Source organism: Ceratotherium simum, chromosome 10 (genome assembly GCF_057802395.1).
Source record: "Ceratotherium simum simum isolate JZ-2026a chromosome 10, ASM5780239v1, whole genome shotgun sequence".
In the NCBI taxonomy this organism is placed as follows: domain Eukaryota; kingdom Metazoa; phylum Chordata; class Mammalia; order Perissodactyla; family Rhinocerotidae; genus Ceratotherium; species Ceratotherium simum.
Window position 1 is genome coordinate 58,095,852 of NC_141909.1, and position 20,960 is coordinate 58,116,811.

Consider the following 20,960-nt stretch of genomic DNA (forward strand, 5'->3'; position numbering starts at 1 on the left):
CCCCACAGTGAAAAACTGCCTCTTGGGGAACTCTGGGTCAAAGAGCCAGAATAATTCACAGAATTGAGATAACCTCTCACCTCCTCGTGATCTCACTGTATTTCAAATCTCATCTATTGCGTCGCCGCCTAGATTTTTCAGACCCCCTAAAACCTCTTCTTCCTTAAAACCCCCTGGGCAGCAAAACAAACAAACAAACAAACAAAAACCCAGAGGCATTCGGCGTCTAAATGAAAGGGACGTCCGTGCAGGCGTCCAGCCCCCTCACGTCCCCGGAATGCCTGGCCGAGCGCAGCGAAGCGGCGAGGGCAGCCTGGCTGGCCGCGGAGGAAGGTTCGGGGCTGGACTGACAGCTTGGGGGAAGGAGGAGGAGAGAGCAGGCGGCGGAGGAGGGGAGAGCGGCGGAGAGGAGGGAGCAGGGGCGGGAGGAGACACATGCGCGCTGCCTGCCGCGGCCGCCGCCGCCGCAGTCCTCAGCTTGTCGGGGACAGGAAACCTTCGAGACCGAGCTGCCACTGCCGCCTCCCCGTCCGCCCCCCATTCCGCGCGCCTGCCACACCCTCCCCCCCTTCTTCCAGCATCTTTCGGTGGAGCACTGCAGGGACTCGGCCCGAGGTGCCGTCTCCCCCTCTCGGGGGAAAGCTGTGACCCCCCCCGCAGGAGCGGCGGGGCGGGGTTGGGGGGCCCGGGAGAAGATGGCGACGCCGGGAAGCGAACCCCAACCTTTCGTGCCTGCCCTCTCAGTGGCTACTCTGCACCCACATCATCATCCCCACCACCACCACCACGGAGGAACCGGGGCCGGCGGCGGGGCTGGGGGAGGCGGCGGCGGCGGCGGCGGCGGCAGCGGGGGCTTCAACCTGCCCTTGAACCGGGGGCTGGAGCGCGCGCTGGAGGAAGCGGCCAACTCCGGGGGGTTGAACCTCAGCGCCAGGAAACTGAAGGAATTTCCCAGGACCGCGGCCCCCGGGCACGACCTTTCGGACACGGTGCAGGCAGGTGAGAGAGGGCGAGGGGCAGGCAGTGGGTGTGGGTGGCTGTCTGTCGTGCCTTCCCCGACGCGGTGGCCAGTCTGAGATCCGGCCTCGCTGCGGGTCCGTCGGTCGGTGCTCTCTCGAATAAGGGACCCGCGTGGGTGCGCAGAAGGCACGGTGGCCCCTGCCTCGCCCGGCGGCCGGCGGTGCAGCTCCGCGAGAGCGGGCTGCGCCCAGCCGCTGCGCCCGCGGGCGCGCGGGGCTCGGGCTCCCCGCCCTGAGGCGGCCGCGCCGGGGAAGGGGCCGCCGGGCTGGGACTTGCGGGCACGCCGCGTGCGCTCAGTGGAAGTGGGAGGTTTCAGGCGGCCGCGTCGGCTTCCTGGGCCCCGCGCAGGGGCCCGGGAACCCGAGCGCCGCGTCTGCGCCTCCGACCCGGGCAAGCCCTCCTGGCGTTGAGGCGTCGCCCAGCCCGATAGGGAAACCCAGACAAAGGTGGCGCGCCCTCGGCCGACCCGAGGGCATCGGCGCGGGCGCGGTGCCGCCAGGCCCCCTCGGTGACACCCCCGAGCGATCTGGCAGTTTGCTGCCGACTGCGCGGAGGTGCCGAGGCTTCCTCTTCCTGCGCCTGGGCGAGGAAAGAGCCGCTGCGATTGTTGCGAATCCGAGTCGGCAGCCACTTCGCAGGCGGTCGGCTCCCTCGTTACTTGCCTTTAGCTAACCGCCCACACGGTTTGGTTCCTACCACCGAGGCTGCCTAGTTCTCAGTAACCCGATCTTTGAGGGGGCCCTGGAAGGGGCGGCGTGGTGTAGTAGAAGAAAAGTAATTAAAGCGAGCCGGTTTTCCTGCGTGAGCCCGACAAGTTGTAACTCGCGCCAATGAGCAGCCAGCTTTTTCAAGTTATGTCATGTGTTGACATATTTCTGAGACGTCTGCTTTCTCTTTGGTAGCTGGAGTGACTGGAGCGAGATCTATAAACAGGAAGGAGGGTGGTGGAACGCGATTCGGGCCTCGGGATCCCTCAGAACTGACTCGGTTTCCCGACCTTCCGGTTCAGCTCCCTGGGGGAGGGTTTATAGCTTGGCAAGCGCCCAACATTTTCCAAGGCCTTGGGTGCCCCATTTTGGAACCTCTGCCCTCATCTCCCGGCTGTCATTACCTCATGGGCCAAGTGTCAGACCCCTTAGATCCTGAATGGCTTGACTCTCACCTCCAAAGCTCCCCGTTTCCTCTTGTGGGCGAAGGGTACGTGGGGTGAGAGAGCAAGCACTTGGCTTTTGGAGTAGGTTTCCAGTGCTTTTTGCCCCCTTTAATTCAGTAAACATTTGTCGAGAGTCCTAATGAATATTCAGACAGTTCTGAGTTCACTGGAGGCAAAGAGGGCTCTTCAGGGTCGTTAAACTTTGTAATTTGGATTTAAGGATAGTCAGGAATGGGCAAAAAGAAGGGAATTTCCAGAGTTGAGCTGTCAACAGCTGGGAAGTCTCTTTTTAGGACCTCTTAGTTACATTTTCTCAAGTGGAAGTTATTCCAAGAATTGCCTGAATCATTAACTTAAAAAAAAAATCTGTTCTTAAGTTCTACTTCCCTTTTGCCAGAGAGTGTACCATGAACTATGGAAGGGTTGGATATGACTGCAGAAAATGGAGCTGGCACGACTGATAATAATATGCATTTGCACGTTCAGCAGGGGGGCTTGAAAGTTGTTTCTCTGCTTCAGTTATGCTGATGTTTATTTCCAAATTTGGGTGAACTTGATGTGCCTGCTGTGTTGGCATTCCTCTGAGAAGACTTGTGCTTTTAGAAGCAAGGACCATGTCTGTCAGTTAAGACCTTGCCATATGAGGTAGATGCTTAAAAATATTCCTCTTGTCCTCTCGTGAGTGTTTGTGGCGAGCTTAGGTTGTGGGTTTTGCAAGTTTTTAATTATGAACTTCACTGGCACGTGCTTAATGCTCAGAAAATTCTCACTGGTTAAAACTTGGAGGCGTAAAGCTAACTCCCCATCAAAAAATTCAGTATTAATTATGGGGTGGAGGGAATGTCACCAAAGTTTGTAGAAACTTAGGACAACCTGATAAAGATAAAGAATATTCAGTGTAGCCAGTTATTTTACATGAAATCGGAATACTCAGATGTGTTAAGGATTTGCTTCTGCAAAAGATCTTTGCCTCAGATCAAAAGCTCAGTGTAAACCAAATGTATTCTGTTCCTTATTCTAAAGAAATATTTACTGAGCATCGTTCCTTATTTGGACAAGCAAAAATCAAAATAAAGCAGGAGTTAAAATTACCTGCAGTTTGCATGGTGTTGACATTTCCTACAAATAGAGAGTTCTAGTAGAGGAGAGAGTATGGGTAATAACATATACAATAAAGGTAGTGGGATCTCCTGGGTTAATATTTAGTTTACAGAGTATCTCTTAAAATCAGAATGTCATATGAAGATCCTTAAAGACCTAAGATGTAAAGTGCACTTTTTCATAAATTTTGTAATATAGGGAGTGACATAGAAAGCTTTTCCTCATCGCTCAGTTGTATAATACAGGCCATTTGGTCTATATCTTGTAAAAGTAACTCTTCTGGCAGCCACCTATGCAGAGCTGCCCTCATGGGCAGTGAGCTTATCTGAACGGAGTTGAAAATCGAGATGTAAACACAGAAACAGAGGCCCTGGGCTGCTCAGATGTCCAAGCTCTGTCATTCAAGTGCAAACACGTTTTTCATAGGAAAAAACTCTTAGGCCCTCACTTTGAGCCTATCGATTTACTCATATTTGAGTCAAAATAGTTGTGTGGTCAGGGTGTAGTGTTTTTGCAGGTGAGGAAGAGAAGGAAAGGCTGATCCACGCAGGCGTGGTGGCACAGGTGACACTGGCTGAAAGGGAGAAGCGTGAATAAAAGAGCCACGGTTAGCCCTTGGTGTGTGCACTTTGCTCTGTGCCAAGTACTTCATCAGCACTGTCCCACTCACTCCTCACCAGAAGCCTGTTCAGTTCCTCACTTACAGCTGGGGAGCTTGCGATTGAGAGAAGACAGGTAATTTGCTCAAGACCATATCCCACTGAGGTGGTGAACCAGTGATTGGACCCTGGCGGTTTCACTTGAGCGTTCATGTTCTTGACCATGTTCCTATGAAGCAGGGAATGAGGGGAGAGGAGCAGAATCTGGGAGGCTATCTGGAGATTCATTCAACCAACTTTCATTCCACAGGCACCTACCAAGCAGCACTAAGTGCCAGTCACCATTCTCAGCACCGGGGATACAGCAGTGACCAACAGAGAATCCCTGTATCCCTTCTCATGGAGTTTTCATTCTGGTTGGAGGGGGATGGGGAGATAAATGAAGAAATAGATTTTGCAGGATGAATAGGAAGAGTTATAGTATAGATATAATGTCTGTTTTAGAAATATACATGCTGCCTTGTATTAAAGGTGACTTGAGGTGGCTTGTAACAACAACAGCACTAAGAACAGTGCTAGTAATAAATATAAACTGAAGCGTAAAATTGGGCCACATAAAATGAAGTACGCAAATGTGTGCATCAGGAAAGCAAACTTTTTTTTCTAGTGCTGATTTATTAACTAGTGTCATTTTGGGATGAAGAAGTTCAAAAGGGTATTTGTATGACTAAAATACAGGAGATTGAAAAGAGGAGTAAGAAAAGAAAGTGTCTGTCTCAGGCTGATTGTAGGAGGTTCTAGAAAATGAAAAGGAAGCCCTTGGACTTGATGTGCAGAACATTTGTTGAAAGTTGGTCTCATTAAGGAGAAGGTAGAGTGTTTCATTGCCAATATCTTTTTGAGGTGGCCGGAAGCAGGAAAGACTATCTGGGAAACGAACAGCTTACCCAGGTAGGAATGTAGACGTGTGGCATAAAAAATACTCATTGAGGTCCTGTGTGGGTGAGTGTGTAGTACTGAAGGAGATGCAAAGTGTGAGACAAGACAGGAATGCATGGGAAGCTAAGTCACAGATCCAGGAAGCCGCGGGAGCCTCAAGGCAGGTCAAGGTGAGATGTCAGCACAGATAGACATTGTCTGCAAAAGTCAAAAGAAAAGCCCATTTCAGTTAAGCTGGTTAAGAAAGACTTCTACAGCAGAGAGGAGATTTGGGTCAGGTTTTGTAGGATGGATAGGTTTGGGATAGAAGTGCCCATGGACATTCTGTGGTTGGAAAGATCCTTTGAAGATGTAGAGAGTAAGAACCTGACAGTGTAAGATCTGTGAAGAAAACAATACCAGAAGGCGTTTAAGCCTGTGCCTCTGGTCATATCCTCCCACCCCACTGTCACCATGTACATATGTAATGGAGTAACAGATCACGGGGCTTTTAGGACCCTTTGTTTGAGGACTCTGGAGATGGCTGATGCCTGGGATTTGTCAGCCTGTGGGACTAACACCCTAATCTGTCTGAGCTAGCTCTCTCAAATGTCTGTACAGATTCAAAGAATCTTCTCTGAGATTTGTGGGCAGGTTTATCTGCTGAAGGCTGACTTCCCCCACCCCACTCGCACCCTATAGCGATTGAGTCCTTAGGATTTTAGCACTCTTGAGTCATTGGAATTCACACAGGACTTGATAAAGAAATCTGTTTGTTTTCAAAAACATGTTCTGGTCCACAATTTTGGCCACAAAGATTTTTCATTATGCGTGTAATGAAACTTTTGAAATCACATGTGTTTTCTTAAAATGTATGTCCTCTTATAGTTATATCTAGTTTCAAATTATTTTTCTGCTGTTGAATTAAATTCATTAGTTACTGCTGTAACTATCATTGATTGTGGAAGTCACTATCATATAAATGTGTATATTCGTTACATGTATTCTAAATATTTCTCCATAAATGATTAGTCACATCCTTTTACTTCCTATTATTTTTTTTTCCTGTTGACCAGTTTCTTCTTTGTTTATGTGTAGTGGACTTGTAATAGTAAAAGCTTTTAGAACAACTAAGACTCAACATATATGGTGCTCTGAATCATGTCCAGATGTGTTTGTGTACGGCAGAAGCAATCTCCACAAACATACTGCTATTCTCATTGCTTGCATTATAGGCTGCTCTTTACTGAAAAGGCAGGAACACACTAATCATGTTTCTGGAATAATAGCGTACAATTATAGGCCGCAAAACCTCTGGGAATTTTTGGTCTGTGCCAGTTTATAAAGGACAGCCCCAAGGTTGACCTTCATCATTGAAATGATTCTGCTGGATAGTTTGTCAGTCACTGTGACATCTTATTTGATTTTTGGTGAGTGTATGTTATTAGGCCAAAATTTGGCACACCTCACTATTTTAAATGTTTTAATTTAAATTATTGACTAACAATTTTTTTTCTGAGTTCTGTTGCAGACTTAAATTTTTCCTGCTGTGGTTTAGCAACTCTTTGGTGTAAGCATTTAAAGGGTAGATACCTTTTGCAATCCATGTTGACGTTCAGTTCAGAGGTCAATTTCCTTTTGCTTTTGCTGTCCTTCTGGTGTGTACAAAGACTTTTTCTATCCTGTTACTCAACTTCATCATTGTTTGTTTAAACATAAGTTGTTTCCCTTTTGTGTGTGTACCTTTCTGTTTTTCCCCTTTTTTATATCTATCTCTATCTATCTATCTATCTATCAATCAATCAATCATATATCTATCTATTTCTATATCCACATAATAGATATAATATATAGACATAGATATAGATATAGGTATAAAGACTTCTTATGTTTAGGCCGAGCAGCATTTACTTTCTCTTAGTATCTCCCCAAAGTCATCTACCCCCAGCTGCTGTATTGAGTATGCGTTTCCAGAGACTTGACAATCCAGAAATGCTGTCAGCTCTACTTAAGATGGTTATGGTCTCATCGGTCAGGCCACATAACTTGAGCTTTTGTCCAAGCCTCCCAAAAACCTGTTTGTATGCTGCTTTCCAGATTTGGTTTAGCTTTGTGGAAAATTAGACTTCTGCCTCAGAGAGACATCAGGGGAAACTGGCCTGGGCTTAGATCTGGTAATGCCACCAAGATCACCATTTGTGAACTCTTTCAATGATTGTGTCAGTTGTTGGAATTAAGGTAATTTGGTGTTAATTGCAGTGTTTTATTTCAAATTATAAAATTATAATCTATCGTGAAAGGTTTAAGGATGTAGAACACAAAACCCAACTATATTTACGTATCTGATGCCTTTAGATGTAGAACTTAAAGAAAGTCTAGAGGCTTTCGTTATTGCTACTATTTTTTTGTTGCATGTAAGTTTTTTTGCACCAGGATTTTCAGTTACTGTGATATTTCAGATGGTTTTGTATGTGATGTGAATTGTTTAACAACAACAACAAAAAAGTCACTAAAAAAAGAAAGGTTAGAATTTCAAGTAAGCCTTAGTTTAGGAAAACTAGGCCTGCCTATATAGATGCATGCTTGAAGCACGCTTTGTCTCCTTTATCTTAATTTAAGAGCTCAGTAGTATTGCTTCCATGTACTGTAGTAAGAAGTCATACATTTGGAAACCATCTGTTCCCACAAAGTAATTCAAAAATAAAGTGAGATTGTTTACATGAATAGAAAGTTGACGAACTGTGAGAATTTGGCTTCTCTTGCTTACTCCAGCAACGCAATAGAAGGGAAATGCCTTTATAGTTGGGTTTCTGTGTATGCTCATAGTTTTTCCCATCTGTATCCTCCTTCACTGGCCATAAAGGAGGATATATAAAGGAGGATATAGGTGGGGAAAAAAATCAGAGAAGAACACTGTTTGATTTGCATAACAGAAATATTTTGTTTTTTTGCTTGATGAGAAATTATTGCTCCTGTGTTAATATGGTGTTCATACTGAGCCAGCTCAACGTATGGTACCGGAAACTCTTCCAGGACATTTTTAAGTCACCAGGGTCAGGCTATACAATTTTGGAATCTTCCTTGAGATTTGCTTTTCTTCTTTCTACTGTGTTTCCTTAGTCTTTTGCCATGGGGGTTGGTGGGGGCTGGCCAAGACAGTGTGAGAGGAAACAGGGCCTGGAGCCCTCCAGCTCAGTGCATCTTGAATGTCCTTCTCCTGTTCTCCCCAGCTGGGCAGAAAGAGGCCCCATCTTAGTTTTTTTAATCCTCTGGCTTCTCCTGTGGCCTTGCTTTTGACAGCTGACCCCTGCAGTGCAGGCCATGGAGTTTTGCTACATAATGCGTTCCTCTAATAATCTTTCATATTTTTGATGTCGATGCCATACAGCGTTAGGAGTAGCATCAGTGCGTCTGACCTGGTTCCGTCAGCTTAGCTCTGATTTGACTCACTCTATCACTGTAGGCCACAGTGACAAGTTCAAAGATAGCATCAGCCGCAGACTGCCTGACTTGGCCTTCCTCTAGATTGCCTTCATTTTGCTTTTCCAGGTCATTTCCCTCACTTCCCCCTCTTCCCTGCCCTGTAAGATTCTACTTGGCCCACTCTCATTTTGTCCAGTCCCCAAGCCTACTCAAAACACACAGCCTCCTGCCAGCCCCTCCTTGCAGATCTGAGCATTGAATCGTGCACAGCCTGAAGGCATCTTTGCATTATTTCCTCATGGCATTTTTTGCTAATTATTGCCTTCCTCTTTTGGTGCTTTCCCCATGTTTAAGCTCCTTCCTCCTTTACTGGCCTGTGAGGTCTGGCTAGGCAAGGGGTTTTCCTTATTTTTGTATGTGCCTTCCATGCCTATTACAGAAAGTGCTGGATTAACATCAGTGGACTGTTCCTACTCACGGCCCACTCTTAGTCTCTACACTTCAATCTGTCGTCTTGGGTCTGCTATGATGCCGTCCCCACTGTGCACGTTTTGCTGAGCTGCTGCCATTTTCTTGGTGCTGACGTTATTTTTTCTTACGTGGCGTCTTGTTACTTCTCAGCATTGGCCACTGTATTAGTCCGCTTGGGTTGTCATAACAGAGTACCACAGACTGGGTAGCTTCAACAACAGAAATGTATTCTCTCACAGTTCTGGAGGCCGAGAGTCCAAGATCAAGGTGTGGGCAGATTGGTTTCTTAGGCGTCCCTCTTTGGCTTACAGATGGCCGCCTTCTCCCTGTGTGTTCATAAGGCCTTTCCTCTGCCTGGGCATCCCTTGGTGTCTCTTTGAGGGTGCAGGTAGCCTCCTCTTATAAGGACATTAGTCAGATGGGATTAGGGCCCACCCTTATGAGCTCTTTTAACCTTCATATCACTTTAAAGACCTGATCTCCAAATACGTTCACTCTTCTGAGGTACTGGGGTTTAGGGCTTCAACATACGAATTTAGGGGGACACAATTCAGCCCAACACTTACCCCTGGTGTAGCTGGAAACTACAGCTTCTCCCCCAGCCCGGTAAACTGACTTTGTTCCTATATGAGGCTTCCCTTCCACGAGGCCAAGGTCAGGCCTGTCTAGTTCACCACCCCATCCCCAGGATTTAGCACAGTGCCCACACTGTTCCTGTCTGGGCTCCAAAAATGCTATTGAGCATGGGAACGTGCTGTGAAAGAGGGAAAGAACTCCATTTACACTTAAAAATGGGTGACTCTGGCTTGTCTGGGTCCCCCTTCATGCCACTATCTCTCATAAATTCAGAATCTTCTTTTTGGTGGTTGGCAAATCCTAGAATCATTTGTTTTTTTCAACAATAGTAAAAACGAAGGTGAGGTTGCTTCTCATCAACACTTGCAAGTGTTTGATAAGCAGTGTTACATCCAGAGGTCAAGTGAGTTATAATGAATTCTGAAGGAGATGAGCGGGAATTTTTATTGTATCAAATATTGCTTGAAATTAGCAAATAAAGTAAAACAAAACAGTTTTTGAGCACTTATGTAAGGAGCTGTGGATGATTAAGAAAATCGAGACATAGTTCTACCTACTTTGCAGAATTGTGTGAAGATTAAAGAAATAATATATTTGAAAGTACTATACACATATAGTCTTCTCATTAACAAATGTCATTTTCAGATAAAGCCTTTCAGTCCGTAGCCAACGGGACTTTCTTCCTTCCTCTTTCATCAGTATAGCTTAGAGGTTAAAAATAAGGTCTCTTGAGCCTCAAAGACCTGGGTCTAAATCTTGGTTTTGTCCATTATAGACTGTGTCACTCTGACCATATAACTTAAACCCTGAGCATCAGTTTCCTCACCTGTAAAATGGGAATAATAATAATATATACTTAGTAGAGTTGTTGTGAGGACAATGATTATGGTAACAACAGGTAACATTATCATATGCTTTCTCCTTGCCGGGTATTGCTCCAAGTGCTTTATATGTACAAAACAAACATATGTATTACTTCTTTTAATTCTTGCTAAGCGTTCTGTTTTAGCTGTAGTAGGAGCTCAATAACTCCTAACTCTTCTAGCTGTTATCTAGGTTCCACCTCACCTCCTGTATCTGGTTCAAATTCATCTGCCTCTGAAATACCTTTCTTGACTATTGTAGCCTGAAGAGGGAGTTGAGACATCTAGAAACCATCCGTTCACATCTCTTCCTCATTTAATAGCTGAAGACACTGAGGCCCAGAAAGCTTGACCAAGGTCACACAGCAGGGTGGTGTGCTCCTGAGCCAACACAGTCTCACAGCCTCACCCAAAGGGCTATTTCTGTGGAGCCAGGAGGCTACACTGGGATGAAGGGAAGACCTCCCTCCCTCCATAGAGTTCTCAGGTCAGATCCACCCGGACCAGCCGTGTGGAAGGTCCTTACAAGAATAAAAATACTGTGAAACCCTTAATAACATATGGTCCAAAGCTGGGGAGAATAGGATATGACATTAATAGTGGTTACATGTTAAACTCGGTAGTTCAGGATTTTACTGAATGTGGTTTTGGGGACATGCATGGGTCCCGTGTAAATTGGATTCCTAATACTAAAAGGCGTGTCGGACAGTCCCTGACCCAAACCGAAGGTCCACAGTGGTCTTTCATAGCAAGGTTTTTCTTGGAACTTGGAATACATTTCCCTGTGGAAATGAAGTAGTAAGTTGTAGTTTGGTTCTCCCACCAACTCTCAGTTTTACCCAAGCAGAGGTGGGCCTTCGTGTTGATGGTGGTTTCTTTGGAAAAATGCAACCTCAGTTCTGACATGAAATTCTGAATCTGGAGATCTGGGCATCAGGCTGTGAATGAAGCTCCTGCCTCTTGGGGATAATTCTCTCCCCTTCAGCCATTCCGACCCAGTGTCAGAAATTTCCCCTCCCCTCTTCCAGGCCCCTTGGTCAATGAGCCTAGCAGACTGGGTGTCCCTTCCCACTGGTGTGGGGAGCAAGGGTTGGCATAAGTCAGAGGAGATGACTCTGGGAATTGGTGAGGCCTCCAGGCCAAGGAGGAGCAGGCGCAGGAGATGCCCCCTGAGGGAGACAGGCAGAGATTTAAACACTTCTCTACTTAGTTTTTATATCTTTTATATATTATCTCCCCAATTTATTAATTTTAGAATTTGAAGCAAGTTACTGAATCTCTCTGAACTTCAGGTTTGGAATTTGTTAAAAGTGAAAATATTCTTCCCCCCTCAGGGTGGTTGTGAGGATTCATGAGGTAAGGTACAGAACCCAGAGCAGAGTTCGGGTCTAGTCCAGTGTGAGTAATCAATAGATGTCACTTGCCTTCCTAGATTCCCGTGGGGTTGTGTGTCAATAGTTTTCTTCAGTGAAATAAATAATTGGAAGTTGTCAGCACATCATTAGCAGAGTGGCTAAGTGCACAGACTGTGGCTGGGTCCTAATCCTGGCTCTACCAGGACATGGCTAGTACTTACTCTCCCTGTGCCTCAGTTTCCTCATCATACAGTGGGGGATAGTAATCACAGGATTATTATGAGGAGTAAGTGAATGAATATATGCGTAAAGTGCTTAGGTCAGTGTCTGATGCTGACGTTTGCTATTATTATTACTAAACTCCATTATCTTTAGAAAAGAGGGTCAGTATTGACAAGGCACAGAAAGACTAGTTAAATTCCTAGAAATATTGTGACATTAGTAAAATCATCTTGATATCCAGAAGGCTTGAGTATACATGCTTTCAGTGCGTTTAAGCGTTATTTATGTTCTTTTGACAGTCTTTGGAGGATAGTCGAGTAGGCAGTATTTATTATTCCAGCTCTGAATATCCAGAGCTAAATTCCATGTGAGGAAACCCAGACTAGATGGTGAAATGATTTTCCTTGGGTTGTGTTGATAGTAAGCGGTCAGGCCAGAACCGAGTCTTCTAAGCTTTTATGTGATTTCCATTCATTGCTCAATATAACAGCCTTCTTAGATCTGATTTGATTTTACCAGGACAAAGAAATCCTGAGGGAGACAAGACTGATAGAGAAGAATGAGTTCAGGGTTCTCCCAGTGGAGAATGGGAGCTGTATTCCGGCGCCACCCGGCTAATTCAGGGAAGGGCGCTGGGGACCAGGCCTTGTTTCTGGTTTCGGGATCTAGGTGTGAGAAGGAGGGCCTGGGGCTTCAGAGGACGGCTTGGAGGGCAGTTCTTGCCTTCTGCAAGAGGCCTGCCATTGATTTAAAAGCTTTTCCAGATCTAAATAAATAAATAAATTGATCACCTTTTTATGCTCTTGGCAAAAAACAATTTGTGAATCTTTTTATGTTCTTGGCAAATGCTCTGAAGATGTATAGCAAATAATTCTTTTATAAGAAGTGGGAAAATGTCTATGACGAAGCAAAGATTTAAGAATAAATATATAAAGTTAATTGTATCTCTTTTTTTCTTACTGTTTTTCTGGTATCCAGCATTTATTTTGAACTTTAATCAGAAGTTATTTCATGAAAAGCCATGTGATAGGTTCAATATCACCCTTAAGTTACTGATAAGGGAACTGAAAGGGGGCTATGGTCTGGGTCCAGGGTCCTTCAGAATGCTTTCTCATTCAGTCCTCACAACTGTCTTGCAGGGTAGTGTCTTTGTGGCTGAGAAGGATATTTATCAGTTAGGCTATCTGAGCACGTTTGTAGCTCCAGTCAAGACAGAGCCAAAATTGGAATCAGAGCTCTTGGTGAAGAAGTGCCGGGTCTCCTGCTGTGCCCTGTTACAGTGTCACTGAGTATTTAAGGCTTGAGGAACCCACCAGAGGAGGAGATTTTGCGATGAGAATCAAGCTTGGAGCATTTTGACAGCAGTTCTTGGAGTGACTCAGAAGTTAAGGAGCACATTCTCGAGTAGGACCCAGATTCCGGACTAATGTGACTTCTCCCAGTAATCTGAAAGTGGATGTAGGGGACCCAGGTCTGTGCACAGGGAGTTCTAGACCTAATCCTTACCTGTTTGTCATGGCTAGTTATCAGCTCCATTTCTAAGGACGGTTTTAAAGCAAGCAACAATTATTAGTTTTAAAAATTCTCTAGGATGTCTATTATTTAAAAATGTAAATACACATTCAGGTTTTTAGTCTTGGTATAAAATTTTGTTAGATTTGCTCATATGTAACCTAATAGAACAGCCCATTTAAAATTGACTAGATTTTTTTTTTTTTTAATTTTATTTATTTATTTTTTCCCCCCAAAGCCCCAGTAGATAGTTGTATGTCATAGCTGCACATCCCTCTAGTTGCTGTGTGTGGGACGCGGCCTCAGCATGGCCGGAGAAGCAGTGGGCTGGTGCGCGCCCGGGATCCGAACCCGGGCCACCAGTGGCGGAGCGCGCGCACCCATCCGCCAAGCCATGGGGCCGGCCCCTAAAATTTACTAGATTTTATTCCCTCCAGTGAGAAATGAATAAATAGCCATTGGGTGAGTGACCAAGTAGTTTACTTTCTAGAACATTCCCTTTGTAATACAAATGCTTGCATCCTAAAAGTTATTTTATTAGGTAATAATCATTGATTTGATTTCTAAAATACATTTTATTTTGTAATAATGATCTTTCAATACATTAATTAATTGCTTTTACAATCTTATAAATGAAATAGCACAGCAGCCCATTTTGGTTAAAAAGACAGCACGGTTTATGGCTAAATAACCAAAATTTGTTGTGTTTATGCAAATTGATCTGATTCAGAGGAATCTGATTGTGCAATTGAAGGCAAATAGATCTCTCTTTGTACAGTTCCCTTGGAGGTGTGGATGACAATCTCTGCCTGCAATTTAAGGCAATTATGTGTTTTTTCTGGTCTTTAGAAAGCCTGGATAAATCAAAGTTAATTTTAGTTGTACCAGTCATTCCAGTGATTATAGTCTTGTAATAAACTCTTTGTTGTGGTTTGTTCAGATATTTACAGTTAACGCTTTCTTGCATCTATGCAGCTTTCCAGGGTGCTGTGCTATAACTTTATGTGTGCTAATGTGCCTAAGTCTGATCTCTTTTATGACATTAATTTGGCAGCTGTGAAGAAGTGCTGTTGGTCCTCCACCCCCAGCCCCACCCCCAGAGTCCTTGGAATCAGTATGTTAATGAAGACTTTGTACCTCAATATGAAATTTGCACAGTGGGAGTTCTGAGGTAATGTGCCCTGATGGAGCCCTTAATGTCTGCCTCTTAGAGAGTGAGTGACAAAGACAGGATAACCCAGCTAAGTGCTCTCATAATCAGGCAGCCTGGTCTTTCTAACGTGGTTTCATAGTTTCAGTGTGTGCGCTCTCTTGTGTCTCATTGTCTCAGACCCCTTCTCTTCCAGGACAGCCTTGTTGGTCATCTTGTCATACCATGTGAGCAGATTGGGTTCTATTGTTATAGATTGGGTTGGACAAGCCCCATCACCTTTGGATGAAAGACTTCAGCTTTCAAACATATCACTTTGCATAATTCTGTGCAACTCGTTTTCATTTTTTGAGAACCTTAGGTCACTGTGGACGTCACAGGAGGAGCTCTTATAGGATGCTCATAAGTAGCATCATCCTAAATCCTGGCTTGCTGGGCAGTCTGGATTATACTTCTTGCCCTGGCCTAGTTAATAATAGCACCTCCTTTTAACACATACCGATTTGGATAATAAATTATAAGGTCACTTCACTTATATAACTAGACACCATCTTTTAAGAATAAAGCGAGATGGAGACAAGTGAAGTGACTTGCTCACACCTCCAGCTGGTTAGTGTCAGATCTGGTCTAGAACTCGTCCAGCTTATCCTGGTCATCTCTGTCAACTGCCCATACTGCTGCCCTTTGAAGGAATTGCAGTGCTTGTCTGGTTTGTCTTTTTTTGTGTTTTGTTTTGTTTTGTTGAGGAAGATTGGCCCTGAGCTAACGTCTGTTGCCAATCTTCCTCTTTTTGCTGAGGAAGATTGGCCCTGAGCTAACATCCATGCCTGTCTTCCTCATTTTTTTTTTTTTTTGTGAGGAAGATCAGCCCTGAGCTAACATCTGCCAATCCTCCTCTTTTTGCTGAGGAAGACTGGCCCTGGGCTAACACCCGTGCCCATCTTCCTCCACTTTATATGGGATGCTGCCACAGCGTGGCTTGACAAGCGGTGTGTTGGTGTGCGCCCGGGATCCAAACCGGCAAACCCCGGGCCGGCGCAGCGGAGCATGCTCACTTACCCACTTGTGCCACCGGGCCGGCCTCTCCTCTATTTTTTGTATGTGGGACGCTGCCACAGCATAGCTTGATAAGCGGTACGTTGGTCCGTGCCTGGGATTCGAATCTATGAACCCCGGGCTGCTGAAGCGGAGCGTGTGAACTTAACCAATGCCACCAGGCCGGCCCCAGGTTTCTCTTTTTAACTTTCATGCCAAGAAACTCTCTCAGGAAGTTCTTTGGCATTTGCTATTAATTTTAGTGGGAAAAATACAGCATTTATTTTTAAATTATGAAATGATAGCGTACATAGAAAGGAGTCTATACAAAATGTGGACGTGATTTAAATGATGATAGTAGAACAGACATAGGGACAGAGAGCAGAGAAGAAGCTGGGACTGGGCATGGGGATGTGGTTGCCTGGCAAGGCACAAGGGATGACGGAAATGTTCTAAGTCTTGATTGTAACAGTGAGCACACAGGTGTATGTATTTGTCAAAACCCATGGAACTCTACACCTAAAAGGGGCACATTTTCTTGTATATAAATTATTCCTTAATTAAGTAAATTAAAAATTCACCTATGTACCCACTATTCAACTTAAAAAGTAGAACATTTCCAACAGCTTTCTAGCTCTCTCTGTGCTGCATATCTCTGATTGGCAAGCTGTATTAAAACACAGAATAATTGGGGCTTTATGGCTGAATCAGTGCCTACTATTAGAAGACTGAGATTTCTATTTTAGTGGACAGATTGTTTGATCTTCATTTTCTTTATTTTGAAACAGCTTGTTAACTGTCTATGTAGTCATACTAATACAATATTCTCATTCTATTTATGAGTGGCATTTTATTTTATTGATAGAAAAAGCTGATACTGAGCCAGGTTTTCCAGGATCACTGGGGTGATGTTAGCCAATGAAGTCCAAGGCCTAGGAGCATTTGCTGTGCACCTCCTGGGTGCCAGACACTTTGCAGACATAATCTCATTCATCCCCTCAGCCTGTGATAGCTGTCGTTTACCTTAAATGTCATCCAGTGCAGAAACTGAGGCTCATAGATGTTAAGCAGCTTGCCCAAGATCCCCGCATGGAAAGTGGAGGAGCCAGAATTCGAACCTCAGCTGTCTGACTAAAGCGTTCACCTTTCCCACCAAGCACACTGTCATTGGAAAGAACCGCCTGTTGCTGGGACAGTGGAGCACTTTGGCTAGCTCCCTGGTTGAATCCTGTAGCACTGGGACCATGTGGCATATCACTTGCAGACTTCCTACATCACAGCTGTGATCCGGCACACTCCCTGCCCAGCCTCCTCCCGTGGCTTCTCCTGCCCGCTCACCCTGGGTTGGCTGCCTGATGGCGGATCTAACGGGCCTCTGCAATCTGCGCCACGGGGTTTTCCTCTCACCCTCTTACGGGCCTCCGTGGCTCCAGCTGCTTTTTTCTTCACTGTCCTCATAAGATCCAGGTTAAGTACCTCTGCTTCATCTTTGATCAGACCTTTCCTTTCCTCTTTGCATTTGCAAGTAAAATAAAACAGAAAACAAAACAACAAAAATAAAACTCCAGTTCTCCAGTCCATGTCAATCATCTCCAAATCTCAACTCCTTTCTCTTGTATGATGCCCCAAACCCCAGGCTCCCTCTCCTGCGTTCACTTCCATCTTTTCTGAACTTTAGGCTTTTGGTCTGTCACAGGTAGTTTAAGTGACTGAGTTAATCCTTAATTGTTCTTTAATTTCACGTCTTTTCTCTCCAGTCAATAATAACAACAATAAGAATGATAATAGCTTTATTTAGTGAGCCAGGTATTGTGCTGTGTACTTTAGGTGTCTTTCCTTTAATCCCCAAAATAATCTTAGGAAGTAAGTACATGTTTTCTTCCTATTTGACAGACTAGAAAATGGAGGCTCAGCGAAAAAAGCCTGAGATCACATAGCTACTAAGTGGAGAAACTGGAATTCAAATCCAGTTTGACTTGAGTGGTCACATCCTGCTTTTTATGGACTCCTTGCAAATTCCTTGAAGAGAGTGGAAAAGAGGGGAAACTGGCATTTACACTGCCTTTACTATAGCAGGTAGTAGAGGTGGCGTAACATATTATCTTAGATGATCCTTACCCTAATGCCACGAGTTAGATCTCATGGTCTCCAAAAAATTGAGGCTCTGTTTAAATAATTTACTCAAGGTCAAAGAGCGGATAAGTGGAGACATTAAAATTAAACCAGGTCTTTCTTCTCCTATAGACTCCCCACTCTGTGCATGAAGAGCTCCTTCTATATTCTTTTTTTATTTTCTGCAGGGCCTAGCATAGCACTGGATATTAGTGAGACTTTACAATTAGTTACAAGTTGATTGAAAAAACCTAAAGCTCCCTTTATTCTACTAGAAGCATGAACATACAAGAAATATTCCAGTAGGGAAGAGTGGAACCCATAAAGAATGTTAGAATATTAGAAGAGACAATGTAAGAACAAAGATGAGGGGAATAGATCCTTGAATAGCATGACAATCAGAGAAGTTTTTGTTTATCTTTTGAGAGATTTACTTTATACTTTCCTGAATTTTACTATAGTGGAGCAGGAATTAGACGTGTAAAATTAAAAGACAGGAGAGGATGACCTACTATTCTTGTTCAGATTTTGAAGTTGCTGTGTTGTCAGCCTTCCCCCATCAGCCGACTTCCCCCACTTCTAATTGCCCTTCTCAGGTACAGAATTAAAAACTAATGACCTGTTGCTCTGAGCCCTTTCGTTGGTGGATTTGTAGACCGTTGAAATTTACCCTAGAGCTCAACCTGCAGAGTAATTAACCATTTTTTAAAAAACCCAAACAAACAAAAAAGGGACTACTTTACGTTTTAAAAGTATGTTACAATATGTTAGAATTTGACTGATCAAAATGCACACTCTATAACTGCCCATTGCACCTCGTGCAGCTCGGCTGTTAGTGCAAGTAACCCAGCGCGATGAGAGGACAGGTCTGCATCAGGCGTAGTTCCTGGGTCTTGGACTATGTCCTCCACTTTCATTCTCATCAGCAGAGTGTTTCTGTTGAGTGTGCTGCGTGCCAAGAGAACAGTTGTCGATGGTATTCACAGTGATGTATGCTGGCATGAGTGCCAGAAGAGACTCAAGTGTAGACTCTTGAGTGATGGGCACCAACTCTGTCTTCCAACACATGGCCTTTTGTGCTTTCGGTAGCTGGAGAAATGCTAGCTACGTGAGCTGGGTTTTCTCAAAGTGTCCTAGGTGTATCATCGCCCAGGGCTATCGAGCTTCTTAGAATTGTACGTGATGTGAGAGCTCTCCCAGAATGAAATACCAAAGTGCTCAATTCACCTTGTCTTTGTCACTGGCTTCCATCCCTTTCTTGCTGTGACCATCCAAGAGGTTTAAAACCATGATAGCTGTTTAGGTAATGGGCTTGGAGTCCAACAAATCAAGGTCAAATTCCAGCTCCGTCACTTAATAGTTGGGTGACTTGGGGCAATTCATGCATCTCTCATGTGAGGCGGGGCTATTTTGGATTGCATGGTTAGGGAAGAAGTGGCATTTTCAGATTACGTTGTATGGTTGACTGATAAAGAGGACACTTTTTCTCTTCCTCTATTTGAAGATTTAAAATGATTATTTGTGCGTTCCCCCTCCTGCTTTTTAAAGCATCTCCATCTCAATTATTTCCTCTCTTCAAATATATAAACCATTATGCGCATGTCCTAAAGTTTTTAAAAGGAAAACAAACAAACTTGAATGATTTAAAAGATTTTAAAAAGTCAACCCATGTAACTTAGAACTGATTATGAAACACTCACTTGTTTACTTTTGGTTGCTTGGAATTAGATTTTTTTTTTTTCCCCATTTTGATGCATGGGGTATTTATTGTTTTTTCTTCATCTTTTCCTTGTCTGTTTGGATAAATTTAACCAGCAAAATTCTTTTTGGCAGCAGTGATAATAAAGATTCTGCTTAGTCTTAGGATGAGGTTTACATTAAATATTTACAAGTACATTCTCGAATGTTAGAATAACAGGTTCTTTTGGCCAATGGATAGTGAGATAACTGAAAAAATAAAATCAGAATATGCCTGATAGACAAGAACTGCCTTCTTTTATTAGGCAGAAATCCTCGTTAGGGTCCACTCTTCTTTCCACGCCTATCCTACCTTGGGAATGACTGACTGTGGGGAGCAGAGAACTGGTAGAAGGCTCTGTGCTGCTGCTTCTGTCCATCATCACCAGCACGAAAGATTGAGTTCTCCACCACAGATTAGTAATTTTATAGGCGTAGAGTTTAAGCTCAGCTCTGCACCCCAAACTTTGGTGAAGATTGACTGTTGTTTGGCTCATGCTTCACAGAACCACAAGATGTGTGTACGGTTATCTAAATAAAGAACTCTTACTGTGGCCTCGTGGTTATGGCGCTAGAACTGTGCTCTGGAGGTCTTTCCATTCATGTGCTCCGCACACCAGTGGTTCTCTCTGCAAGGTGAAGGAGACATTGCTCTGTAGCATAAATCTGCAAAATCAAAAGATGTGCATGTGTGAGTGTTTGGGAGAGGGGTACAGTGGTCTAATTCCTACTTGTAAAAATCCCCAGGCAGGGGTTTTCAAAGCTTTGCATAGGGCTTGTGTTGACTAAGTGTCAGCAGTGCGTCTTCTGCCCTGCCCAGTGCCTTGACAACAGTTGGAGATCAGTGTGTGCTCATGGGATCCATTTAAATAGAACTGAATGATACAGAAACCATTGCCCAATTTATATTTAGGCACATCATATTTTCTTTCTCTCTCTCTTTCTATTTTAATTTTCCCTGAGATGCATGCAGGAAGCTCTTTTTGGCTGAAATGAGTGAGCGAAGCTGGCTACTGAGCCCTGGAGCTCATGCCTCTGGTGAAATAGTTAGGAAGGTCTGTTGGGAAGTTCAGAGGGAATGAACATGATTAACAGGAGTGCAGGAGGAAAGCCCTGGCAGGGATGATACAAAACAGTACATCATCCAAAAGTAACTAATATTTGCCTTTGGAATGCATTTTTATTTTTGGCAGTGGATTTTCCTCCCATGTTCCGCCTGGACAAACGCTGGAATTAGTCCACATTCCTTAAGTACATGCTGATTATGGCTAAAGAAAGTGGCAGCCTTGAGGCATGTTGGTGACCAGGGGAAAGTCATCTGGATTAGACATTTGCTGTGGACCTTGTGTTCATGTAACTTCTCCCTAAGCCAGAGAAACAAGAAACTGAAAGGCGCTTTTAGCGAGGTTCTCACGCACAGCACTGTGTTTTAATAATAGTGCTTCCTTTATGCAGGCCCTAAATGAGGACGTCTTTTTGTGTTCTTTTTTTTTTTTTCTATAGGATTTGGGCTGTCAGTGTAAAACTTGTTAGAATTCCTGAGTGAAACAATTTAAACACCCTTCCTTCTGAAAACCTGGAGTCCTGACTGAAGTTGTCAGTTGCTTCTGGACTCAACAGAATTAATTGCATTCCTTATTCTGATCATCAGTGTATGTTTCAAGACCCAGGAGGGCTCTCACAACATGGTCACAATGCTATTGTGAATCAGAC

The 20,960-nt window shown here is 44.2% G+C and overlaps 1 protein-coding gene across 4 annotated transcripts in view; it reads left to right on the plus strand.

The window, feature by feature from the left end:
* The first annotated feature begins 448 nt into the window (after positions 1–448).
* Positions 449–20,960, plus strand: part of LRCH1 (leucine rich repeats and calponin homology domain containing 1) — a 198,001-nt gene continuing 177,489 nt past the window's right edge. For 2 of the 4 annotated variants that reach the window (XM_004433651.3, XM_087436055.1), the window contains exon 1: positions 453–999. In XM_004433651.3, coding sequence (XP_004433708.1) covers positions 696–999 — 304 coding nt within the window. In that variant the 5' untranslated portion in view covers positions 453–695. Of the gene's footprint in view, positions 1,000–20,960 lie in introns of all 4 variants that reach the window. The other 2 variants (XM_004433649.3, XM_004433650.3) reach the window with 2 other exon arrangements.